This window comes from Cuculus canorus, chromosome 13, assembly GCF_017976375.1.
Source record: "Cuculus canorus isolate bCucCan1 chromosome 13, bCucCan1.pri, whole genome shotgun sequence".
Classification (NCBI taxonomy): domain Eukaryota; kingdom Metazoa; phylum Chordata; class Aves; order Cuculiformes; family Cuculidae; genus Cuculus; species Cuculus canorus.
Genome location: NC_071413.1, coordinates 10974407 through 11000457, shown reverse-complemented (window position 1 = coordinate 11000457; position 26051 = coordinate 10974407). Strand labels below are relative to the sequence as shown.

Here is a 26051-nt window from a genome sequence, read left to right as displayed (position 1 = left end):
TGGCCCCGGCACCGAGCCCCGGGGTCACCACTGGTGCCCGCCCTCGGCCAGCACCTCCCTGCTCCCGCTGGCCACGCCGCTGCTGACACGAGCCAGGATGTCCTTGGCCTTCTCGGCGCCCCGGGCTCGCTGCTGGCTCACGTTCCGCTGTCCCACCCCGCTCTCGCTCTCCCCTCACCCCGGGGCACCTGTGCAGGGAGGGCAGGTCCTCGCAGTCGGAGGTGGGGTCGCTGGTGTTGGGGATGACGCCGATGATGGTGCTGCGCAGCGAGGTGCCCTTCAGCAGCCGGCTGCGCACCAGCTGCATGTTCCGCGGCGAGTCCACGCTGGTGCGCATGGTGGAGCCGGGCAGCAGCACGCCCTCGTGGGTCAGCAGCAGCGGCAGCCGCGACGGGATCTGGATGGCGCTGCCCGCCGACATGGCCGCACGGAGACCCCGGTAGAGGCACCGCCCCCGGTACCGCCCCCCGCACCTCCCCCGCACCGCCCCGGTACCGCCCCGGCACAGGCAGCGCTGCCGGCGGGCGGGGCTCGTCCTGCAGAAGAGAAAGGCGGCTGCGTGTGTCTGCCCTCCGCGCCGCGGCGCTCGGCTCCCCGTTACCTGCGAGTTCCCCGTTAACCACCACCTCCCCCTCTAACCAGCAGCACCCATTACCCAACCAGCTCCCCCCTTGACCCCACCGCTCCCCCTTTAGCCCCAGCAGCTCCCCCTTCACCTACCGGCTGCCCTTTACCCCACCAGCTCCCCAGTTTGACTCGGGCTCCAGAGGAGGAAAAGGGCTGCTCGCAGCCAAGAACTCCCCCGAGAACTCCGCAAGGAGCACAGCAACACAGGGAACGCTGTTAAAGAGCCTCGTTCATAGGTCTTGAAAAGAATGGTGCACGAGGTCCTCAAGGACTATGGTACGGTTGGACTCGATGATCTCTAAGGTCCTTTCCAACCAAACAAGTCTATGATTCTCTATTATATGCAATTTGACTATGAGTTAACCATTCTTATCCCATAAATCTGACAGCCCCAGTGAGCCTTCTCTGGGCTTTCCCTGCTGGGCAGCCGGGCTGCACGGTGACGCTCCCCCTCGCACTGGGATGTTCCCCCTCACACTGGGACGCTCCCCCTCACACTGGGACGCTCCCCCTCGCACTGGGACGCTCCCCCTGGCACTGGGATGCCTCTCGGGGAGCTGCTTGAAACCAGATTTTTTACCAACGACCGTCACGTTGCTCAGAGTCTCATCTCACCTGGACTTGAACACCTCCAGGAAGGGAACATCCAGGACTTCTCTGAGCACCCTCTGCCAGGGCCTCACCACACTCACAGGAAAGCATTTCTTCCTAATATCTAATCTCAATGTCCCCTTTTTCAGCTTAAAACTGTTCCCCCTTGCCCTATCCTGCACTCCCTGAAAAAGAGCCCCTCCCCAGCTTTCCTGTAGCCCCCTTTAACTACTAGAAGGTACCTACAACATAGTTTCTGACTTTTCAGCTAAGCTTATCGCCAAAGTAACTGGTTATCGGTGAGAGAGGCTCACACCTATTCCCATGTAAATTAAGGCCACCTCCAGATGTTGTGGAGAAGGGGTGGCCTAGGTGATCCAGCTCTGACCAATGAGGTGTTCTATGCCATGGATGTATAAAGTTAGGAATCACAAGGATCGGCCCTCTCCTTTGATGGCTGGCGTTCAGGGAGGACCTCACCTGCCTGTCTGCCCCTGAACCCATCCACATGTTCCTGAATCCAGCTCCTACCCTTCAGGAAGTCCAGCCCAGGACCTTCCTTGCTGGAAGGTGAGGATGTATGGTTATGTGGTCATGTATGGTTATTGTAAGGTTATCAGGGGAGTTTGAATTGGGTTTCTATATTTGTATATATTTTATTATTCCCTTATGATTGTCTACCTTTTATTACTGCTGTTTCATTTAAAGCTGTTTCAGCGTTTGTTTCCAACCCACAAGTCTCTTTCCCTCTCATTTCCTTTTTCCCTTTCCCATAGGCGGGGATCAGGACTGAAAGCTGCCCAGTTCTGGCTACTGACCTGGCTGGCAGTTGCCAAACCGGGACAGCCTGTTAAGCACATTGTGAGCATTTCTAGTCCCAGACTACCTAACCGCTCAGGCACCGAGCTGTCTGCAGCCTCTGGCAGATGGCACTCCTCGGGGACACCGCAGCACAGACAGACAGACACTGCAATTTTGTGTTTGTTTGTCTTACTTGGCATGAACACTGAGCATCGAAAGAAGAAACAAGCAGCACTATAACCGGACCACTTTCTCATTCAACAAGAGGCAAGAGAAGGGAAGCTAAGAACTCTCAGACTCCCAAGCAACCATTCACTGCCGTGCCCAGGAGCACCCAGCGCACTGCCACCAGAAACACCCCTCTCATTCACTGGAGAGCGAGGAAGCCAGCTCTGTCTCCCACACTCTCCCTGTGCTTCTTCAGTCAGCACTGCCCTAGCCCTTCTCACACAGGAACACCAAGCATACAACATCCAGGGCACCAGAATCTTTTGTTCACCTCCAGAGCATTCAGAAAGCAGCCTCTAAAACTCCAAGCACTAGAGAGACTAAGTTGACAGGAAAACACACTGTAGCTGGGACAATGAGAGACGCAAGGTTTTGCTTTGCTTCCATAAGTTAACACACCCAAGTAGCTCAAGTCAAAGAGACCCTGTGAGGAAGCCCTGTGACTCAACAGTGTGCCCAAAGGCTGAATCTAGTGCAGAGAGGTTGAAGACAAGCAGAACGAGGCTGATGCAAGGAATATACCTGTTTACATAGACAGATCCAACAGGAAATCGGGTTCTGTGCCAATATCCCATGCATGAGTCAGGCTGCACTACGTGTCAGCCCCATCTGCACACAGGCACTCAAGATGGTGTAAAAGCCTGCGTGGAGGACAGGTGACAGTACCTCCAGTCTAAGCTACTACAGGCACCTGTCTTAACACCCAAGTACCCAGAGACACTGATCTCTGTCTTCCCAACACCTTCCCCAGGAGCCTATTCACTACTGACCGTACCCTTCCCACGGCATCTTGGCCCGTTGCTGCTCCCCCAATGCGCAGCCACAGCCCCGTGACCGAGCAACAAAAACCTCTGGAGAGGTGTTAGACTTGGTCTGAATGAAGCAGTTCAACAGCATCTTTCATTCTCTGCTAGTCTACTACACTGAGGACCAACCCACCCTTGGCACTTTGAAGGCCCCTCAAAAAGGAATGTCAGACCTTCAGCTTGACTGAGGAATAGGAATCCAGAAAGGGGATGAAAAGGATGGGGAGACAGAGGAATGGAAAGAGGTATTTAAGGGGTCTTTGAAAGAGTGTTTAGGGGTCAGTTGGAGCTTTGAGGAAGGGTTTGGGAGAGTCTGGTTATGGGGCAGACTTGAGAGATATTTTGGATCTGTAAGGCCACTGCAGATCCACTGCAAGTAGGAGGGAAAACAACAGCCCAGCGTGAGACCTGTGCTAGTCATTATCAGCACCCAGCAGAGCTGATGGCTGCAGTCTCTGTTGTGGCATTACTTGGTCAGCCAGAGCTTCCTGTGGGACGCACAGTGAAGTCCATCACTCTCATGGCTCCTGAAACACTGACGGTCACAGACAGCAGCCGAGGTACCGGCACCCCACGTGCACACAGCACTCTAACCACAGCATTTCACACACACAAAAAAAACCCCATCCCATAGGTCCCACAAGAGCTCTGGGTTAAGAAAATCCCCAGAAGCAATGGATGTGGCCCTAAAGAACCCCAAGGAGACACAGTTTTGACAGGCCCACCTCCTATCATCTACAGTCCTGGGAACATCCACCTCCTAGAGCAGATCACAGCAGTGGCAGTGGGGAGCTTTTGTGCTCATCCTAGCTGAGCTACAGCACAGCGTTCTTCAGCTAACCCTAACGGGATTATCTGGCATCAAACAGTCACTGTCCATCCCAAGATGTGCTGTATTAAAAAACAAAGCAAAAGAAAACCAATCCCCCCCCAAAACCAAGAACTCTGTACACAAATGTCTATGTCTGCTCTCAAAGTTGTCTGAATTGATCAATTCCATTCAGCAGTATAACCAATATGCAGATTTCCAAGGCACCTTAAATTTCACAGTGATCTTCATTAACAACTTGTAGTTCTGAAGAGAAAGGATAATTATATGAATCTGTGCTGCAAGTGTGTGCCTACTCTGTATGACAGCGTTAAAATCAACAATTGAGAGACCATTAACAAGCTGTTTCCACAGGGATTCCACTCAAATTTTCTTCATCTCCTTTGTTTTTATGCAGTCCCTGTCAACATCACATGCAAACTTTGCAATTTCAGGGAAAGCACTAATATATCCATCAAAAAATGAAGTTCCCGCTTAAGTCTATTACAACAGAACTGCTGCAGTTGCCCCAATTCTTGGAGAACTTTTATGTTAACATTTAAAACATGAAGAGAAGTCTAAAAAAATACACAGCTGCTTTAAAACAAATGAAGAAAGTCAAGCGATTCTGGAAGAAAGTGAAGGAATTTAGTTTCTACTTTGTTCCATTTATACAAATTAAAAACTGGTATTCTTAAATATTTAAAGCACAAACCCAGAAGTGAATTATTATCAATGAACAAAGATATCTTTGATAATTCATCTTTTAATAGAAAGCACTTAAATTATATTTTTAAAACAATGCTGAGAACAGCACAACTTAGCTGTAAATTTGCAACCTGACAAGTATCTCGCGGCATTTCTCATGCTTTTTCTTTGTTGTTGCTGTGTAAGAAACTCATAAAAAACATCCTTCCATTATGGAAAAACAGCAGACAGGAAGGCAGTTAAACTAATCAGCCAAGGAATTAAAAATTTCCTATATGCTGCACAGTAGACAAATACTCAACCACCTACACCCCCCCAGCCTCAATTTCTCAAAAATAATTGTCAGTGCTTTGGATTAAATGATGACCAACTGAATTGATTTTGTCGTCTTGGCAACACTAAATCCAATGACAGATCTCTCTGTTCTTTTTCTGAATCCACCAGCTGATAGCCAAGCATGTTTATAGCACCTTTGCAAACTTCTTGTATTTTCTTTATTTTCTGGAAGGAAAGAACATTTCTCCAGGCCTGTGAAACACTAACGGCATCTCGAGATGTGATTTTGAAGGCTTCTTTTTTTTTTCCTGGTCCCTCTCCATGTGTGATATTATAGATCCAGCTTTTAAGCGTAGGTGTCAAAGTAAGATCTGCAAATTTATACATTTCTGAGATTTCAGACAATGGATCTCTGACCAGATCTTCAAAACGGATCATTAAATAGCGATCTTTAAGGAAATTCGGTGGTTTTAGAGTAGCTGTTTCATAAATCTGAACATGACTTCTACAAATCTCTTGCATTACTTTGTATTTGCTGTCTTCTACTTTAGTGCCATTGGTACTCAAAACAATTCCATTGTCACGGGCTAATGCTTTGACCGATTGTTCTCGTGACTTGACAACTGCCCTAGGGTCACGGACTAAGTGAATAATTTTGAGATTCAGAGACGGATCCGTGAGAAGAGGATAGAGAACCTTCAAGTCAAAGAATCGAACCTCCTTGATGACAACGTGGCTGTAAGTTTTACAGGCTTCCTCCACCTTGCTGAATGGGTACCGTCCACAAAGAGTCTTGCATGCCATTTCACTGGTTATGTCAGTACGTTGGAAGGAGTCACAAGCAGGAGCTGAACACAGAGCCCGACTCACTGCCCACTGGAAAAGATCAGATAAGTTTCTTTTCCAAGGCATGTATGCATCAAACACAGACATGTCGCACAGAAAGACGGACCTGACTAGGTCCCGCACTGCCATGTGCAAGACCTTGGCGCTGTTCTGGTACATCGTAACCCACACGTGCCATGCGGGCTCCATCAGGTAGAAGACACTGGGGTGCTGGCTGAAAAGCTGACCGACAAAAGAAGATCCTGACCGCCAGGAGGAGAGAATGAGGACGTGGACTTGAGATGGTTTCTCCTCAGAATGAGGCATGAAGCTACTGTACCGGGTATACATGAAGAGTAAGAATCCAGTCTGAACTGTCACAAACAGTATAACGATTGCACTAGGAATCCGAATCCTTGCCATTCTCAATGTGGAAAAGCAATAAAAAAAGCTGAAAAAGAGAAGGAAAATGCTGGTGAACCATTGTTCCTGTGGCACAACGATGATAAACTCACACAATACTAACTCTTATATTAGTAAAACCTTTATGCAAATATTCATGTATTTGGCACTATTACTTCCTTAATCAGCAGCACTGGGAAATCTTTATCTGCGGGTGACAGGTGTCAGAAACAAAGTAAGTAACAGCAAGATCACAGCAGAAGTAAGTTTGGAGCAAGTGTTTGTTGCTGAAGGAAACCTTGGATTAATGTATCTCAACTGCTGGAGAAAAAAAATTTTAAATCTACAAAATACAGAAAGCCCTCAACCTTGAACTCTAGTAAATACTGCTGAGGGAAAAGAAGCCTTTCTGAATTGCTCTACTGTATTCCCATTTCAGTCTAGCATTACAAAGGCTCCTTAAAAGTAGGTGTGAACATCAATAACTGTGACTACTGAAATAAAAATTGTCTTCTTATCTACCACGAGCACTACACCGTGCAGAGAGAGCAGGGCACCACACCGACTGATGCTTCAGTACAAACCTCTGGTTTCCATATTGAAGGAAAAGGGTGAAAACTCCAAACCTGAAGCCTGATCTGGCTACAGACGTTAAAATGAAAAAGCAGCTGATGTATGTCTTTGGGCTGGAACGCATATACCCCGTGACTGAATACTCCAAGTTTGCATTTAAGGAATTATCCATTGTTGGAAAATTATAGGCATGTCAACCCCCCATGGACTCTTATTTTACTCTGAAGTCCAAGTTCAAGCCACATGCACTCCTCACATCTTTGTACCAGAGGTTTTTAGCACCTATCCCTTTGTGCTCTCATCTGTAGATTCCACTGGTGAGCAGTCTGTATATGTCAGCAGGCACAGCATTAGGAAAATAAGAATCCCTGTGTATGAAGACCATTTTGAGAGTTTTACACAGAAGCATTTGATATCTGACTGCATTTAGACAATTTTTTTTCTTTACAGTGAAAGGTACACACATCAACACACTCTGGACTCGTGAAAGTAAGCCATGCAGATTAGCTCAATTTGACATAATAAACGCATTATGCTCTTAGTGCCTAATGAAACATGAAAAAAACTATTAATTAGTACTAAAAGCTGAAATAAATAGTCAAATGAAAGAGATGATAGTAGAAATGGTCAGTTGTAACTCCTTCCACTGCCTAAACATCTCTTCAAGATATAAAGAAATGGGTTCTATGTTAAATCAACCCAATTTTGCTACTAAACTTTTGTTTGTAAGCCAAGAAAAACAGCAGAAATATGAACTGAGTAGGAAAAAATAGTCAATAAATGCATCTACGTTCATTATCATACAGTACCTTGTAAGGAGACTAATCCAAATGAGTAAGGTACTAACCTGCTTGCAGAAGTTTTTCTCCAGAAGTACCATCTCTCACTTGTAAGATACAGAATCATAGAATGATTTAGGTTGGAAAAGACCTTTAGGATTATCAAGTTCAACTGTAAACCTAACACTGCCAAGTCCCTAAGCACAAGCACCACATCTACACGGTTTTTTTAACGCCTCCAGCCATGGGGACTCCACCACCTCCTTGGGCAGCCTCTGCCAGTGCCCGACAACCCTTTCAGTGAAGAAATTTTTCCAAATATCCAACCTAAACACCCCCAGCACAACCTCAGGCCATTCCTCTGTCCTGTTGCTTGTTACCTGGGAGAAGAGAGCAACACCCACCTGCCTACAACCTCCTTTTATGTAGTTGTAGCAAGTGATAAAGTCTCTTTGTCTCCAGACTAAAAACCCCAATTGTTAGTGAGAGATCAAAAATAAAGCACTAAGTGGATACCCATTTTCAGTATTTAAGATTCCTCTTCAACCCTTTGGGGAAAGTTGGGATGTTTCTAAGGAATATGCATGCAGGCAGACACCACAAAGAACAATTACACAACAAAATGCAGCATCTGTAAGCATATTCTCTCAGGCAGTTTTCAGTTCACGAGGGCAAATATACACCCAGTTCACTGAATTTTTCTCTATAAAAGGTGCCCTGTATTTCTGCATTTCTCACACTGGGCACTGTGTAATTCTATTTATTTGTAAATACTCCTTTACCTCTTGCAATCGCATCCTGCAGTTAAGGTGCTTTAAGCCTAGGTTGAACTTGCACCCCTTTAATGTGTAAGGGGTGCACAACCCACCAAGCTCTTCCATGGTTTTTCACAAATGTTAGCTGAGGCAGAAAGCAGCTCCTGGATAACCCTGTGCGAAACACTCATTCACTGGTAAAATACCGAAAAGGACAAAGTCTTCAAAGCAAAGGCAATAATATTTTTATTTTACAATTCAGCGCTGAATTGGATGCCCTTCTAAAAAAAGTATCCCATCTTACAAAAGCAGTGGGTATGTGTACTAGTTTTAGACAAAGAATTGTGTAAGTCCTGAAAGAATGTTTATTTTTTTAGGTTATCCAACCATGTCTGGAGACTTTCTTCAGGTTATCTTCTGACCCAAGACAACTACATCAATAAATTCTCGTAGCTGTAAGACAAGTTCTCTCTTGACCTTGGGCAGCCTGATTTAGTGGGATGTCCCTGCCCATGGCAGGGGTCGGAGCTTGATGATCTTTAAGGTCCCTTCCAACCCTATGATTCTAAAACAGCCGCATCTTACAAGACAATTAAAGCATATCAATAAATTCTTGCAACTCTAAGAGAGCGCTTATTCTTTCAGGTTATTTATTCATGTCTGGAGATTGTCTGCATATTTTCTCTTGATACAAGACAGATGAATATTACGAGATAGTTAAACATACAAACCAGCTGCAGCAAAACTTTATAAATCTACTGAATAGATTACATTGTACCATCGCCTTAATTGTGAGGGACAGAACCCAGGGACACAGGCGACTGCTTCTGATGCTCCATCCACTCCCCTGCAGGACTCGGCAGAGGGTGCTGTCAGCCCAGCAATGAGTTACCACGAGCTGCCTGGTGAAACGCCAGTCTGACTCGCTCCCCTCTTTTACCTAGTGCCCCCCTCCTCTGCCCACAGCCCTGCCCGCCCCAGGAGAGCTAAAAGGGGCTCGTTCCCCTCCTCCTTCTTTGCCTCCCAGCAGTGCCGCTGCGCCTGCCTCAGAGCCAGGCTGAGAACATGGCGGGGAAGGGAGAAGCACCAGAGGTGCCCTATGTCCTCGCCTAACTGCCACTTCAGCTGCCATCTCAGCCACAAAACCCTCCAGCAAGCACCTCCTCATCGACTCATGGAATTGGACTGACCAGAAATGGCAAAGGGAGCTGCAAGAGGCAGAAAAACAGACGGAGGGACAGCCGAGTACTCCGACCTCCTTCACATTCCCAACTGAGATGTCTGAAGTGTTGCAGTACTTGGTGGCATCACAATACATACTTTTGGACATAATAAATACTGCTTACAAGAAATTATTTTAACAAGTTAAAATGCTAATCCTTTTCTGTGACAGAATCACAGAATCACACAAGGTTGGAAAGGACCCATTGGATCATCGAGTCCAACCATTCCTAACACTCCCTAAACCATGTCCCTCAGCACTTCATCCACCCGTTCCTTAAACACCTCCAGGGAAGGCAACTCCCCCACCTCCCTGGGCAGCTGTTCCAGTACCCAATGACTCTTACTGTGAAGAATTTTTTTCTGATATCCAACCTGAACGTCCCCTGACGGAGCTTGAGGCCATTCCCTCTTGTCCTGTCCCCTGTCACTTGGGAGAAGAGGCCAGCTCCCTCCTCTCCACAACCTCCTTTCAGGTACTAATACTTCTTTTGTGATGCTGTTTCCTCAGGAAGAGCTCTGACAAACAGCACAATAATCAAAAGTCTACTTCGAACAAATTATTAAGGCAGAACCATCTCTTCACAAGCAGATACAACATTCAAAATGTGATCTGAAAAGCATCTGCACTAATGGTTTAGTTGACAGTCTTGAATCAATCTCTGTCACTGGGCTCATCCACTAACAGAAAGAAGATCCTGGACTGGACGAACCCTGCATCTGCCCCAGAATAACTATTCTTACAGATTGTGCAAAGGAAATCAATTATACAAACGAGCCAACAGGGCAGTGATTTTCTTCATCATTTAAACTGATTATTAAATATAATAACTGATCATTTAAACTGATCATTAAATATAATGCTGAGCTGCAGGGCCAGTAGCATCTGCTAGTGCTTGCCCAGAGGCTAGATACATCACAGAAAGCTATCCGGTTCTACCAGGCAGGATAAAAATACAGTGAGCAGTAGTATCAACCCCAAAAAGTTTGCTTTCTGAACAGAACACTTTTCAGACCCCGAGTAATAGAAAAGAATGGAGGAGAAAAGAAATAAATTGTGCAGGGAATGATCATTTAGCTCTTGCTTTCAAGGACTTTTATTTGTCACGTAAGACAAGTAATGATGGAATTGAACAATCAGATCTTTGCAGGTCAGCACTAACAGGAGCACGAATGCTCAGTGAACTTCCTTTCAGTACAGAATTCAACTTGAAGAGACACAGTAAATAAAAACCAAATAATTTTATAGCTAGAAAAAAAAAATCCTCCTATTACATTTTCTTCGGGGATACTAAAAACTGTTGAAAGACAGAGCCTCACGTTAGCACTGTAAAGATACATGGGCTCTCTCTGAGCTTGGGACAAAAGGCTGGGATGAAAGATTCCCTCAGAACAAACAGATCTGGGACTGCTGCAGGAAGCCTGAAAAATTTGGCTGAAATAAAGAAAAGAATTGAAAACAACTGAGAGAAGAATTGCAAGTACCTGTTCCACTAAAATGACTTCTGAGCAACTGAATCTTAGCTGTCTTTGTCAAAGTCTTCCCCAGCCATTTTGTGTTTGAGAGAATTTCCAGCATACTTTCATTTAGAACAGTATATGCAGCACTTCTAAAGCCAAAGCCTTCACAGAAATTACTTCAACTTCCACAAAATGCAAAAATAGAAATTAATTTCCCAGATTAATCTCTTCCACTGAGAAATGAATACCTAATGCTGTAAAATGTGCTCAATCCTTTGCTAGCCAAAAATTTTGTTGTGTGCTTGTCAAACACAAAATACTTGACTTTCAGAGCAATCATACAAGCTTTATTTATGTCATTCATGTACTTATAATTGACCAAAACACAACAGTACTGATGTGAGAAGAATAATGATGTCATCATGAATTTTATAATAGGAAAATGTTGGTGCATGGTGTGATAAACAGAGCAAAAGTCACCTGAAGGGCTACTATACCTTATGGAGAAATTTACTCCCTACAAACTTCCCCTATAAAGCATCACACCAATGCAACCACTGCCAGAATGGCTTCTATGACCTAATATTAGAAACATAGTTCGCTGCTCAAAAAAGTGAAATGCAGGAACGTGACAAAGCTGGTCCAAGAAAAATGCCCAGTATTACTAGTCGTTCTTGCTATAAATTGCCCAGCTGACAAAATGCCACTTTGCAGTGCCCTTCCACAGCTCGAAATGGCCCATTTCACAGGGCAAAAGCTTACCTTATCACCAACAATAGCTAGATTGGTCTTTGAGTGGGGAAATAAAATGTTAGTTTGAAGGATGTCTTCTATAGCCACTGCTGCTTCAAAAAGTCTTTCAAATAACTCATCATTGCTCAACAGTTGAAAGAATTAATATGCCTGCTTAATTTTTTTTTAATGCAACAGTGAAACTGCAACAGAATGTAAATAAGGGAAATGCGCTGTAATCAGATGTTCTGAATTCTGGCATTATATTATCATTACAGCTAATAGTGTTAACTTAGCCTTTCAAACACTCCACCTTTTACAATCTAGTGGAAAATGAGGCTGGAACACCTCCAGGTAATTGTCAGGTTCAATTACTGTACAATAAAATAAAGCACACCGTAAATTTCATTGTATGACCACAACAATTACTTTTAAAAAGGTTTTAGGCTTTTTATTGTCTTGATATTGTTTGGAATTAGAGTTGTCCAGCGTGTCCAAAGGCAAGGCATGGCCCTACAACACCTACTGCAGAGCAGAGGAGATCACAAAGTGCCTTCAGCGGCTGCAATGCTATCTACGCAGTTGGTACGTTCATTAGGAATTGTTACTGGTTTTAAGGATGGCAGAACCGGGGTGACAGGGAGACACCCGGTACTCATCCCTTATGTCAGCCTGTCCCCAAACTCAAGCAAGGACCGAGCCTGAGCTGTCACACACGAAATGCTGCTTTTAAAACAACCACACAAGCTGAATGGGTGTCATTCACGTACTTAGAATTGACCAAAACACAGCCCCGCGGCTGCAACCGCTGCACGGAGGGAACAGCACGGATCCCTTGCTCCATATGTCACTGTCACTTCAAACAGCTGAGAAAATGGATAGAGATTTCCTGGAATGACGGGAAAAGTCCCGAAGCACCTGATTTCGGCCCCCACTTCCAGTAGGCGAACCCGGCGCTCCCGGGGAGCTTCCCAGCGGCTTCCCCCCTGCCTCCCGCCGCGCCGGGGCGAGACCGGCTGCACCTCGGCCCCCGAGCGAGTCCAAATAACCAAAGCCAAAGCATCACCGCTGCGCCCGAGGGCTGAGCTGGCCCCGCGGAGCGCCCCCCGCCCGTACCTGCCCGGCTCCGCCGCCGATCGCCGCCGCCGGCACACAATGAGCCACTTTCAGACGTGGCTGAGGCGCCGGGGCAGCGGGAGGAGCCTGGGAAGGGGCCGACCCGCACCCGGAGCATCCTCGGGCACAGGCGCAGCCCACCGGGGGCGGTGCGACCCGCGGCGCCAAAGCCCTGCCTGCCCCGCCCCCTGCAGCCCCGCGGGCAGCGTCCTGCAGCCCCGCAGTGAGTGCCCTGCAGCCCCGCGCCCTGCAGCCCCGCACCAAGCACCCTGCAGCACTGCCCGCCCCGCAGAATTGCACCCCGCATCCCCGCCCGAACCGCACCCCAGCACCCGCAGCCCTGCCCGCACCCCGCAGCACCGCATCGTGTAGCACTGCACCTCGCAGTCCCGCACCCCGTAGCCTCGCACCTGCACCCCAGCACCGGCATCGCTTCCCGCACCCCGCATCCCTGCCCGCACCGCAACCCAGCGCCCGCAGCCCTCCCCACCCCGTAGCGCTGCAGCGCTGTGCCCGCAGTCCTGCCCACTCCACAGCACCGTAGCCCCACGCCCACACCCCAACATCCGCAGCCCTGCCTGCCCCACACCGCAACACCCGCACCCCCGTGCCTGCACCCCAGTGCCCACAGTCCTGCCAGCCCCGCACCCTGCACCTGCATCCCAACACCCGCAGTCCTGCCAGCCCCGCACCCTGCACCTGCATCCCAACACCTACAGTCCTGCCAGCCCTGCACCCCAGCACCCGCACCCTGCACCCACATCCCAACACCCGCAGTCCTGCCAGCCCTGCACCCCAGCATCCACACCCTGCACCTGCATCCCAACACCCACAGTCCTGCCAGCCCTGCACCCCAGCATCCACAGCACTGCCCACCTTGCACGCGCACCCCAGCACCCCCACCCCTGCCTGCCCCGCGCCCACAGCACTGCCCGCTGCCTCCTGCCCTTCCCTGCGGGGTGAATGGAAAAACACAAAATGGTAATTCAGAAACGAGCAGGCACGTGCCTTCATTCATCCTAGCATCACACCTCAAAAATCTCCCTAAGCACGGCTCTCGCACATCCACATCCCCTGTTATTCACGCACAGCACTTTTAACTAGCCGCTTACTTTTTCCAGGGTCACCTACAGAAACCTGATCAGTCCCGATGTGCCTCTGTGTCTTTCCTCAGTGAGCAGCTCTCAGACAGGCTCTGGCACATGTGAGCACAGTCTTGGGTGGCAGCACTGTGGCAGATGGCAGTGGTGTTTATATTGTCTTCTAATTTTCTGTTGCTTAGCAAGCAAAGAGTCCTTAGAGAGTCTTCCAAGAAAGACTACTCCTTCCTAAAGTGCCTTTAATGATAGTGGCAGTGGATTCCAGGGTATATATTTCCCCTGTACTTCATAGAACGTCCTGTCCCAAGTTCGAAGAAACCCACAAGGATCAGAGTCCAGCTCCTGTCCCTGCAATAGGACAACTCCAAAATTCACACCATGTGTCTGAGGGCAAACTTCTGTTTGTTGGTACAGCCACAAAATTTTACCCTTTTTTTTTTCCCATTGATTGGTTACTTACAGAAGTAGAATGCCTCTCCAAGCTTGAAAAAGGAGTCAGAACTTTGAACGAGGAACTATAGTATAGTATTAGTGATGCAGGAACTCACCCCAGCAGAGGTATCACAGTCTTTTCCCCCTGATGTAGTAAGGGGAAAAGTTTCATGTAGTCAATAGGGGAAAAGTGATGTAGTCAATATCTGCCTTTACTGTTCCTTTCACACCACACTAACTTACCAGTCCCAGTCATGGAATGTGCCTCCTTCGGAAGAAAGAAATCGTAGAATGCTTTGGGTTGGAAGGCACCTTAAAGCCCATCCAACCTGGCCTTGAACACCTCTAGGGATGAGGCATCCACAACTCCCGTGGGCCACCTGTGCCAGTGCCTCACCACCCTCACAGGGAAACATTTCTTCCTAATGTCTAATCTAAATTCCCCATTTTTCAGCTGAAAACTGTTCCCCCTCATCCTACCCCTGCACTTCCTGCTATAAAGCCCCTCCCCAGCTGGCTGTTTTGAGAAGGAGGAAAGAAAAAGGCACAGACAGGTCTCCACACTGCCAGGATTTTGGCTTCTAGAGGACAACGGCCAAAAAGATGAGATACTGCTGTGCAAGTTGCTCTTCTACTTTTCATAGCTGTACCGCGTCATAAGAGTTCAAGAGATCCAGAGACACTCAGAATTTTGTTAACTAACATCTAGATTTGTTTTAGACTCTCTCATGCCATAACACTGCTTTGCTAGAATTAAATCTTAGCTACAAAACTGAAGACATAACGGAAATTTTATTATTCTCCTTTTTAAGCTTGTCTGGCATAAAAAGTAAGCCCTGAAAAAGAAAATAAACCAAAATAATCTTCTATGTCACCACCACCAAAAACGAAGGACAGTCTTTCACTTCTCACTAGGTGATTGTAACTGATTTAATTTTCATCTGTTCTGAGTTTGCATTTAAGTTCTGAAAGTAATTATTCACTTGCTTCAGAACTCTGAAGCTTCTCTGCTAGTTTTTTTGTTAGTTTTCTCTACATAAACACTAGGCTTCTCTGTTCTACTAGTCCCAATTCACAATTAATGGTCCAGCAATATAGTAATAATGCCAATAGAAAATGACTGTACAAAACCTGCAGATATTATCACCCACAACCCAGTTTCTCACATCAACCTTGAATTTATCCATCATCCAATTTAATAACTAAACAAGTACACACATACAGTTACAGAAGTGTGGCTCTAACACTTACTCATCCATACATTTTTTCACAGTCCTCATATTTTTTCCACTCTTAAGTGCACATAAATGCACATACAAATAGCTCAACGGAAATGAAACTCAGCAGTGAAATTATTTACAAGACAGTAAGTTTTGTTGTTACTGCTAACATATTATTTTCAGTCTTCAAGTTTTAGCAAAATTAAGATCATACGAAAACAGTGTTATTGCTGTCTACTGTTTTTTTGAAGTGAGTTCCAATTGCAATAAAATAAGTAGGTTCTTCTTTAACTGCCAAAAATATTAAAATTTTCAGTCCCAAAGCAGTATTTCCAGAGAAACAGATCAACAAACAGGTATTTTAGAAAGGAAGCAGGAACAGAAGATACTTGGAACATAGGTACCATCTTCTGATCTTCTGAAGTAAAAAGTGTGTTGAGAATAAAAGCAGGTATCTATTTTTAACTGCAGTTCTTTAAAGTGTTCTCAGGCACCTCCTCAGAACTGGTGCTGTTTGTAGGGCAGTCCTGGAGACACTGGCAGAACTGGTGTTATCGGAGTTGTAGTCACCACTTGATTCTGGAACACAAAGATTTTAATCCTACCGAACACCCAAAGAAAGATAAGGAGAATGCTGACATACTGGATCCAGGCAAATTTAATCATTTCCCAAAATCCTGGCTGATATTTAAAGAAAGTCAAGGAGTGTTAATGAAGAGCCTTCTGATACTACCACTGCAATAATTAAACAAAGGAACTCAGAGGTGGAAAGGCAAAAAATTCATTAGAGATCAGTTTGTATTGCAGTTGCAAAGCTTTTGAGCCATGGAAACCTCTAAAGGCCTTTTATTGTAGTATGTAACAAAAGCTGTAGAGAACGTCTGCCCTAGAATCTGTGGAAAGTGCCTGTTTCATCCCTGACTCACCAGAATGTAGTTACTGGTAATACTCAGGCAGGCAAACAAATCTCATAAGAAATGTGCTCCATACAGATTGTTTTAGATGCAGGCACACATGAGTAATGAATATAATGAAGAATTATTTTGTAGAAAAAAATTTCAGGTGTGTTTGCATGTGTAACAGATTTGCCACATCCACCGCAGCAGTTAATTATTTGGTGAGCATACCTTGCAGATGGATTTCTCATGATTTGCTTTAAGTCACAGAATACAGTATCATGCTGTGCCAGTGGCATCCATGAGAGATTGAGACAGCAGGTGCTGCAGGAGCAAAGCAAGACCACAAAGGATATTCACTGTGAATGGCTAAGAAACTGCCTCAAAGGCCATTTTAGTAAGATTGAAAAGCAACACAGGCTCCCAGTAGAGAAAAGCAAAAAGTGCTCATGCAAGCAGAACCACCTGGAGGAAGAGGCATGCAGAACAACCGCATTTGCTTAGCTAACAAAGAGAATTTTAGGAACAAGTCCAGAAGAAAAGTTTTCTTTCCTGCCTATATGTGCAGGCCCAAATAATGCCACCCAGTTATGTCATAGTTTATGCAGTTTTCAAAGGATATAAGATAACTTCCACTGGGTAACGAATAGTGGCGTTAATGACAAATGGTGAATCTGGTGCTCTTCCAGTCATCCAGACAGGGCTGGGATCTGAAAAGACTGTTGTCACTAAAACGGGAAAGGAAATGTCCAGGTTAAGGCGCTTTTCAGTCTTAATACAGAACTCAAATCCATACAGAACAGCTGCCAATATGCTAACTACTGCTGGCTGTGATTCAAGCTTACCATTTCTATCCCAGTATGCTGCAATGATGTTTGTTAGATCATAATCACTTGCAAAAGGACTTGTGCCATTGACCACAGACACCTGTTACACCAAGGAGATACTTCCATTATTTGTCCATGCTTCAAAAATGTAATTCTACCAAGTTTCTTACGCAAAGTAACTGTGCCCTTGAAGGAATGGACATAAACACTAGACTGAACATCTTGGCAGAATAACCTCTTCCACCTTTCAGCCTAACAAGAAAACACCAGTTCCAAAGCTCCAAGGTCCACTCTGTGCAGGAGTACAAATAATTAAGAGTGTCATCTATAGTACCAGCAGGATAAAGACAGGGGGAAATTGATGCATAAGGAAAAAAGTTTCCTCACATTGTATCTGGTATCCAATCCACAATGGCGAAGTAATTGCCTCTGGTTCAATTTCAGGTCTCCGTTCGTATAGAACTGAGACCCTGGCACAGGAGAAAAGAACTGAAGAAAAGCCATGCTCTGCATCACAAGTGTTGACATTCTCTGAAATTGTGAACATGAGAAAAGAGAATTTAGAAGGGGGGCGGGGTGAAACACAACACACTTTTCTAGCGCTTTGTATCCTCCCTCCCAATTACAAGATACCAAAGATGCCGGCAGATGATTACCATTGCTTCAAGAGCTGTTAAGTAAGCAAAATCTATGGAATTTTAGGCTGCTGCAACAGCCTGCCCCTCTGCCTCAGAAAGCTAACTGGCTATGTCAAGACAGCAGTATGTAAGAATGCACATCCTTCTGCCTGCTGCAAGACTCCCAGTTATCTCCTGATGCCGCCCCCGCTGATATTGACTGTTGTGCATCTCTGTCCTTTGTGTTGCACTACAGACGAAGAGAATATACAGCTTCAAAAGAAATACTTTAACAAAGCATATCACAATAGTCAACAGAACTACAGAAGGACAGACCTACCACAGAAGGAGAAAATTCAATATTTTAGTAAAATCAATCCCTTAGATAGGAATTTCAAATATGGAAAGGTGCTTTCATCCTTTGCATAACCACCACTGGAATATTCCATTGCGTCCGTATGTCACAACAAGTAAAACTAAAAATGCTCACATAAAGCTGGTAGGAAAAGAGTAGAATCAGCTGAACACCAACTACATGCTCCGTAGGTTGTAGCGGAAGTTCCAATTTAAAATGCAACTGATCCACTTTACCATCTTGATCCTTGTCTTCTTCTCTAGTCTAAAAGAATCAGTAAGATTTTTTTTAAAAGACAGGAACTTCTGTTAGAAAGAATAATCAAAATGGTAAAACCCAGGGGATCTCTACAACCACAGCAAGCCCGTACCAAGGAAGCAAATAAACTGCATAGTTAGAAAGCAATAAAAAGCTGCTGGACTTTATAGACACAGGACTAGAGACAAGCAAGAAGCCTGCAATTTTGCCTGTTATACAAGTTTCACATGGCTGCCAGGGAGGGAAAGCTCATCAGACTCATCAAGGCCCTTTCTGCCCTAAGCCATTCCAACCATTAGCCCTGCACGCTACAAAGCATGCCTTAGCGCTGAATCTTCTGTCACACCCTGTGCAAACGTGTGACTGACAGTCAGGCTTTTGCCTCTTGACGCTGCAGCCTGCCTCTTAACAGCCTCTGAATGCCAATTCCTGGCTGTGAACCAAGGCTTGCTACACTTTTGTGCCCAGTACTTCAGATATTTCCAAGCGTAACAGGATTCATTAACAGAGGTAATGCAGAAAAATGCCACTACTGAATCCCAGAAGGAACAATGGCTGCAGGGCAGAAGCTGTGTGCTTTAGAAAGCACCTACCTGCTTCCAAGACCTGCCTAGCAACCCCTGCAAACTTCAGATAATGATAAGCCACATAGCAGGAGGTGGTGGGGGCACAATTAATTTGAGGAAAGTAAATGGATGCGTTCATGCAAAGCACCAGTAGTGCTTAGGGACATGTTTAGTAGTGGATGGGGTAGTGATAGGTTAAGGGTTGGACTTGATGATCTTAAGGCTCTTTTCCAACCTCAACGACTCTGATCCTGCAACACAAAGAGAGTAAAACCAGACTGGTTAAAAATCACTTGTGCAAAGCAAATGCTGCTGTGAGAAACGAGGTTCTGCACAAAGCTGCTGCTGCTTGAGGGCAGCAGTGCAGGGCAGCCACTCACTTACAGCCCCTCCTGCAGCTCTCGGTCCCACTTCCCACCGGTCAGGCCTACCAACAGGAGCGGCACCCGCAGCCGCTCTCCCTGCAGCCTGTTGAAGGCTGGGAACGTGCTCCATGCCAAGAAGCTGCTGGGGCCAGGCGCCAGGGTGGCGACGAAGAGCACCTCGTAGCGGAAACGCACCGTGGGCTGCTCCAGGTACGTGCTCTGCCTCAGCCAGAAACCTGCAGGCAAAGACAGTGCAGGGCCTTCGCGATGTGGGTCCCTCTCAATAGGGGAGACCCTCGCGATACGGATCCCTCTCAAGAAGGGGGACCCTCGCCATGCGGATCCCTCTCAAGAAGGGGGTCTCCCGCGATGCAGGTCCCTCTTGGCTGGGGGAGTGAGGTGGTCCTCGCAGTGTGGGTCTCACAGCACGCGGGTCCCTCTCAGCGCGAGGCCCTCACAGCGCACGGACCATCATGATGCAGGTCCCGCTCAAGAAGGGGGTCCCTTCACGATGCAAGTCCCTCTCAAGAAGGGGGTCCCTGGTGATGCGGGTCCCTCTAGGCGCGGGGAACCCTCAGCGTGAGGGACTCTCACGATGCAGGTCCCTCTCAGCGCGGGGCGGGGGGATCCTCACAACACACGGGCCCCTCTCGGCGCTCACCGTGGCTGCGGTAGGCGAGCAGCAGCGGCGGCAGGTAGGTGAGCAGGGCAATGAGGAGCAGCGCGAGCGCGGCGGCGGAGCAGAGCCCGGCCCGGTACCGCGCGTGCAGCGCGGGGTGCGAGAACAGCTCCACGCCGGCCATGGCGCGCCCTCACCCCGGCAACGGCGCGAGCCCGCCTGGCCGCGAGAGCCAATCAGCAGCCAGAGTGCCCGGCACCAGCCAATCAGTTGCGTCCGTGCGCCATGCGCCCGCCCCCCCCAGCGCGGCCGGAAGCGCTGCGGTTGCTAGGGAACGGGCGGTCCCGGAAGCGCTGCGGTTGCTAGGGAAGGCGCGGGCCGGAAGTCCCGCCCGCCGAGCCGCGGCTGTTGTTGTTGTGACCGGGAGCGCGGCAGCCCCAGGCCCGGCCGCCGCCACCCGCCCCGCCCCGGGCCTCCTGCTCTGCCCCGCGCCCCGCCGGCCCGCACCATGAAGTGGATGTTCAAGGAGGACCACGCTCTGGGTAAGGGTGGGGCCGCCGGCGCCACCGCCTCCCCGAGGCCTCCCGGCTCCGTAGGCCTGGTTGGCGTCCCCGCCTCGGGTCGGGCACCGACCGGCCTCGCCGAGGGGTGGCGAACGCCCGAGAGCCCTCCCGGGGGGACAGGACACCGGCGGCCCCGCCGTGACTAATGACGAGTTTTGTTCGCAGAGCACAGATGTGTCGAGTCGGCAAAAATTCGAGCCAAATACCCTGACCGTGTCCCGGTGAGTAACCGAGCCAGCTTCGTCTGAGTATTTAGAGGCAGGGGTGGATAAGCTGTTTCCCTCCTGCCCTCTCTTGTTTGATCAGACCCTGCGAAATAAATCGTATTCCCTTTTGTGTTCTTAGATGTTGTAAGGAGGCCCCAAACACATCTAACTAATCCAGCATTCCCTGTTCCGCCCCAGTGCGTATTGACAATTGCCTGACTTTCTAAATGCTTTCCGGGCATGTTTATGGTTTATCAGCATCCTGTTTTCTTCTAATGGAAGTTATAGCCCAGCAAACATCTTCAGCGTTTTGAGGATTCATTCTGTGCCTGATCCAAGAGAGATCATAAATTCTTTAAAGCTTGACAATCTTCCATCTTGGCTATATGAGGAAGATGACTTTTCCTCGTGTATTCTAGACCTATAACCAGTCTTATGTGGTGCATCTCCCCATGCAGACCCTGTTGTTTGAAGAGCAAGTGGTGACCCTCCTTCCTGCCTTACTACCTACCTGCTAAATAGTGAACAACATCTCTTCTTCGTGCCGCAATCCCTTTTATCATGTTTCAGTCATTGAAATGACCACACTTCACATCCTTATGTAGCAGCTAACAACACACTCACAACTTATCTGCTTCTGAGTAAAATTTCCCACATCCTATCTGACCACGTGCCAAATAGTGCCACTCCTGCCTGAGCTCTTGGTAAATAACTTACCCATTAGACAGTGGAGCTCAGAGGAGAACCTCTAATCCCATTGACTGTCTCGGCTACCAAGTTGCACCTAGTCACAGCATCTTTTCCAGCTGTAGTCTGACAAGCAGATCCGATCCTTGCCATTCTCTGCTTGGGTAACTACCCCCTCATATGTAGACTGTGACATGCCAATGACCATACATCTCCATAGATAATTAATTTGTCCATTTTGAGACTATCTGTCATAACCCTAAGGGAAAAAGACATCAAAACTCATGACGTGAGTCAGAATTACACAATGCTGTATCAGGAATGGACAGCAAGGTGTGGATGGATATGGGAATTAAATCTCCATTGCAGTATGATGCTTGTCTGGGCTGATATGTGTTTTCTGATTGATGATTCAGATTGAGCCACGTACCTTTCACAAAATTGTTGGTTTCAAATATATTTTTGGCATTTAATAGTCAAAAGGGTTTTTCAGACTTAATGTATGTTTCCTGCTTTCCACATTATGGTCTGCATCCAGAATGACAAAGGTCAAAGTGGCTTCAGTTCTCAGCTGCTGTATCAGTCTGCCTGGATTTAGAGATGTTTCCGTGGTTCAAACCTATTAAAATAATATACAAACAGTGTGCCTCTGCCCTAGGGTGGATCTTTTAGGAATAAAATGAGAAGTGAAAGAAATTCACGCTTGCTAAGTGCTACAGTTTTAAAATTGCCTGGGGAATCAAGTGACCTAAAGGTTAAAGGTATCTGTAAGTTTTACTACAAGAAGTTCACTGACAGCCTTGACTTCCAGTTATGAGTTTCTGCACTATGAAGCTAAAATACCTTATTTGAATAATATTTTTTTAAAGAGATGTTAAAGCTTCAACATTTGTTTCAGGCTGTTACTGACCTTCTTTACAGTTCCCTCAAACTGAATTGCAAGAGGCAGTTACTCTGCTCTCCATCTGTTCTGTAGGCAGAGCTGAAGAAATTATAAGGAAAACCCTCTCCAGATCGTAACAGAGTGTATTTTGACAATTCGATTGAGCATTACCTGTGTGCTGTAGTGATGGGGAATGCAGAGATAAGGAACAGGGACACGGAAACTTCTTGTAAGCCTTATTTCCCCACGTGCTGCATTATTTTTTTGAACTAGCCCCTGTGGAGCAATAAGCATCAGGCTTTTTCCAGAAGTAATTCTTTCTCCTGTACCTGTTGCTTTTTCTTCTGTTCTGTTTGCAGCCATCTTGCCATCTTTCCTTCCTGCAGTCAGGTTCTGATTCCCTGAGGTATGAAGCAAGATGCCCTACTTGTCAGTTCAGTGTAATACAAAGCAGAGGATGACATCGATGAGTTGGACCTTGACAGCAATAACACAGTGGAACAATGTGCCTTAGAGTGTAGTTATAGTTGGAATAACGTGTTAAAGCCAAACACAAAATAAGCATTTCCAGTGATAAAGTCAGCATGTTATTGCAGACGTGAGTCTACAAACATCCTAAAACAGTGATTAACGTAGGCAGTCTTTTTTTTCAAAGTTGCAAACAAAAGCCTGTTGATGCTGCAAACATCTTACCTTGGATTTCTGCATGGGTTCCTACCTGCTTTCTGTTAGCAGAGACAGCCAAAAAGTTAAAAGATGTGTATGCTTTCCTGTCACAGTTTTCTTTTAAGCATACTACATCTTTATTCCATGACTGTCAACCTTGGGCGTAGCGAGTTCTGAGCTGTTGTATATACGAACGTAGTTTTCAGTGCAGTTGTAAAATGAGGTTTTATAGTGCTGAGCTAGGCCTACCTCTCATTTGTTTGCAGTCAAGAAACCTTTCCTTCTCCCCTCTGCTCACTGTTGTAAGCCCATACCAGCAAGTGATTGACCAGAGCTGTCTGTTCATACCAACCCTGAAAAGGCTGACCTTCGCACCTGCACTTTACAGGTCATAGTGGAGAAGGTCTCAGGATCTCAGATTGTTGATATTGACAAGAGGAAGTACTTAGTTCCATCTGACATCACCGTGGCCCAGTTCATGTGGATCATCAGGAAGAGGATTCAGCTGCCATCTGAGAAAGCAATATTCCTCTTTGTAGACAAGACTGTCCCACAATCCAGGTGAGAGGCTATCCAGTTGGTGTTCAGAACCATTTCAGCAAGCCTGTGCCTATCAGAGGGATGTAACTCCCCTCTTTGAGGATTACTTGATGATTTTAGGAGGTGTTTCATTATATTCCTAATCTCACTGTGATAATTTTTTTTTCTCATTAGTTTGACAAACGTCTTATTTCCTGAGCTAGGCTGAAAGGGAAGGTGACTAAAAAATATATTATTATTTGCTTCCATGGCAAGAGGGCAAGATCTGGAGTTATTATATCTTTGGCTGAGTGCAAGAACATTTTCACCGTCAATGCCACAAAAATAATCATTCTTAATGTAACAAAAAGGAAAATTGCATGTTAAATACTGAAAAGCAAACACCATAAAGTGTTCTGACAAAACATTAACCTGTCAGCTGACAGAGAAATGATGTTACAAACAATGTTACTTGTTTTAAAATTTCTTATTTTCTCGATAACACAAAATGCAAAATAATCATAGAAGTGTTTTTCACATTGCTTTTCTATAGGAATAAGTTTAATTGCTGTCTGCTACATATAATGTGTAGCAGAAGCAGCTACTACAACTGCTTTCTATAGGGGTACTTCAGTAGTATTTGAGGAAATAGCACGTCATGAGCACATGGCTCAGGTATAATAATATTCTTATTAATTCTTACCTGCGTAACAGTAACAATCCCTCCAGGTAACCTGTCCAGATCCAGCTAGGAATATTTTATTTACTTTGTGATACACAATAGGGACCTGCGGGAGCCATCTTTTTCTGCTAGCTTGCTTCAAAGGGTATTAGGAATGGCTGTATGTCATCTTCTTAACAGTGCTTAGAACTGCTAGGAAAGAAGAAGAGAGGGCACATTGTCTCATCTCACATGTTCGTGATGAGATGTCTGGTAAAATAGCTTGAAGCTCCAATATTAATGCAAAAATGGTTACTGATTAACAGATAAACAAAAAGCTAATTTGTTAATGGCTCTGCTCCTCTTATAGGCTGAGTTTATTACATAGACTGCTAATGCTTAACAACCTCTCCTCATTCAGTTTGTCTACTATTCACCAGTTCCTTTACATTTCAAGTGCTGCCTGCAACTCTTCCCAGCTCCTCTCTCGTTCCCCTGTCGCTCCCTTTCAGACTGCATCTTTCAGTTCACTAACCTTTTCTCAGTCTTGGGAAGTCAGAGGTGAGCTGAGGAAGCATGTCAACTGCCTCTTTCATCTGGCCAAGTAATTGCTGGGGTTTTCAAAATAAAAACGTTGCTCTAAAGACAGCAGCTAAAGACTGTGAAGGTATACATGCCAGTTTAAGAAAATATTCATTTGATTAAAGATTTAAACCTGTATCCAATGAAAAACACTAGTTTCTGGCTAGCTTGTAATTTATTACCCAAATATTTTGTTACTGGCAAATTTTAAGTCATCGCTTTTTAACAATATAGAAAACAAAGCTTTTACTCCCAAAAACAACCTAGATCCCAAAGAAAAAAAAAGCAGGTTTGATAGACTTGAGACTAGCTGAACATTCACAACTACATCAGGTTGTTCACACAAGAAGCAAGACATTAATGCAGCTGCATTCAAGTAAGGTGCTATCAGGCTCCTGATCCTGGTACTGGTCACTGCATCAATAATGCATGAATTGGGACCCAAACTACCTTTAGCGACTAATTTCCAATAAAATAAGGAAGCATTCTGACAAATGCATTTGTCAAGAAGTGACAAAAACCTGAGTGCTCTGCAGAGAGCCCAGGATATCATGTTGCCAACTCAGGAGCCAACTGCTTCTTATATGTCCTCGTTTTTCTATTTTAATTTGCACACAGACTTATAAGTTTTAGCTTTTATTAATCCTTGTTTATGTGAGGTTCTAACTGTTAATGATTTGTATCTGTCATGATCCAAGCAAACGGTTTCTCATTCTTTTTCCCTTCAAGCTTAACTATGGGACAACTTTATGAGAAGGAAAAGGATGAGGATGGATTCTTGTACGTTGCCTACAGTGGAGAGAACACGTTTGGTTTCTGAATGGTGGGTCTTGGCTACTGTACTATCCTGCTGTGTATCTTGTAAATAGCTGATCATTTTCTGTTCTGACATCCACAGAAGTTCCTTCTATATACATGCATTTGTAACTGGATTTATTTCTTAATATATTGATAGGTCTTGTTTTATTAGACTGCTAAATTATAAAAAAAAGTTCTGTTGGTTTTGTGCATTTTTTTTTTTCTCATGGCTGTGACTTCCCAGAGCCTCACTCCTTTGGGGAATACGTTCAATGACATAATAAAGTGATGTAGTTGGGCTACTGAGACATGAAAAGAAGAATACACATTTATTCTGTTTTGAAGTGTTAGTTTAAAAAAATAAAAGCATTAAATTAGTATTGGCAACACTGGTAGCTTATCCTAGGCAGGAGCAAGATGCTGGTCATGTTGGATTGAACTAATATGTTCCTCTTTCTCAATTAACAAACAAGTACAATAAAAATTCCTGTCACAAAAAGGCAGTGCTGTCATTTCTTTACC

At 45.8% G+C, this 26051-nt stretch overlaps 5 protein-coding genes across 7 annotated transcripts in view; 1 reads left to right on the top strand and 4 right to left on the bottom strand.

Annotated features, from left to right (window-relative positions):
* The window catches only part of LONP2 (lon peptidase 2, peroxisomal), a 37366-nt gene extending 36906 nt beyond the window's left edge, over positions 1-460 (bottom strand). The window contains exon 1 of the mRNA XM_054078390.1: positions 189-460. Coding sequence (XP_053934365.1) covers positions 189-421 — 233 coding nt within the window. The 5' untranslated portion in view covers positions 422-460. The remainder of the gene's footprint in view (positions 1-188) is intronic.
* A 4149-nt stretch (positions 461-4609) lies between these two features.
* LOC104068337 (carbohydrate sulfotransferase 5) lies at positions 4610-14115 on the bottom strand. Of its 2 annotated transcripts, none has more exons than XM_054079011.1 (2): positions 13822-14115; positions 4610-6121 (listed from the first exon to the last, which is right to left on the bottom strand). In XM_054079011.1, the coding sequence occupies exon 2, from the start codon at positions 6091-6093 to the stop codon at positions 4912-4914; it is 1182 nt and encodes a 393-aa protein (XP_053934986.1). In that variant the 5' UTR covers positions 6094-6121; positions 13822-14115; the 3' UTR covers positions 4610-4911. The 2 variants fall into 2 exon arrangements, with proteins under 2 accessions (XP_053934986.1, XP_053934987.1); XM_054079012.1 differs by lacking the exon at positions 13822-14115 and adding an exon at positions 12710-12863.
* A 923-nt stretch (positions 14116-15038) lies between these two features.
* On the bottom strand, positions 15039-20186 carry TMEM231 (transmembrane protein 231). Of its 2 annotated transcripts, XM_054079013.1 has the most exons (8): positions 20007-20186; positions 19365-19581; positions 19216-19231; positions 18292-18420; positions 17572-17715; positions 17203-17284; positions 16980-17085; positions 15039-16149 (listed from the first exon to the last, which is right to left on the bottom strand). In XM_054079013.1, exons 1-8 carry the CDS (start codon positions 20146-20148, stop codon positions 15960-15962), a joined length of 1026 nt encoding a protein of 341 aa, XP_053934988.1. In that variant the 5' UTR covers positions 20149-20186; the 3' UTR covers positions 15039-15959. The 2 variants fall into 2 exon arrangements, with proteins under 2 accessions (XP_053934988.1, XP_009569550.2); XM_009571255.2 differs by lacking the exon at positions 19216-19231 and having other exon boundaries at positions 15041-16149; positions 19412-19581.
* Positions 20187-20327: 141 nt separating this feature from the next.
* GABARAPL2 (GABA type A receptor associated protein like 2) lies at positions 20328-26028 on the top strand. Its single transcript, XM_054078304.1, has 4 exons — positions 20328-20506; positions 20693-20748; positions 23358-23530; positions 25461-26028. The coding sequence occupies exons 1-4, from the start codon at positions 20473-20475 to the stop codon at positions 25549-25551; spliced, it is 354 nt and encodes a 117-aa protein (XP_053934279.1). The 5' UTR covers positions 20328-20472; the 3' UTR covers positions 25552-26028.
* The window catches only part of ADAT1 (adenosine deaminase tRNA specific 1), a 25981-nt gene continuing 23466 nt past the window's right edge, over positions 23537-26051 (bottom strand). The window contains exon 10 of the transcript XR_008451987.1: positions 23537-24362. The gene's annotated coding sequence lies outside the window, so the exon portion shown is untranslated. The remainder of the gene's footprint in view (positions 24363-26051) is intronic.

What these genes read in the sequence shown, in the direction of transcription:
- TMEM231 (XM_054079013.1), bottom strand. Translation starts at nt 20,148, where the DNA reads ATGGCCGGCGTGGAGCTGTTCTCGCACCCCGCGCTGCACGCGCGGTAC. An exon ending in GATTGGATACCAGATACAAT is followed by an intron (nt 17,285 to 17,571) that starts GTGAGGAAACTT and finishes TTGGTGTAACAG; the next exon opens with GTGTCTGTGGTCAATGGCAC. An exon ending in TACCCAGTGGAAGTTATCTT is followed by an intron (nt 16,150 to 16,979) that starts ATATCCTTTGAA and finishes GACTTTCTTTAA; the next exon opens with ATATCAGCCAGGATTTTGGG.
- LOC104068337 (XM_054079011.1), bottom strand. Translation starts at nt 6,093, where the DNA reads ATGGCAAGGATTCGGATTCCTAGTGCAATCGTTATACTGTTTGTGACA.
- GABARAPL2 (XM_054078304.1), top strand. Translation starts at nt 20,473, where the DNA reads ATGAAGTGGATGTTCAAGGAGGACCACGCTCTGG. An exon ending in AATACCCTGACCGTGTCCCG is followed by an intron (nt 20,749 to 23,357) that starts GTGAGTAACCGA and finishes TGCACTTTACAG; the next exon opens with GTCATAGTGGAGAAGGTCTC. An exon ending in AAGACTGTCCCACAATCCAG is followed by an intron (nt 23,531 to 25,460) that starts GTGAGAGGCTAT and finishes TTTCCCTTCAAG; the next exon opens with CTTAACTATGGGACAACTTT.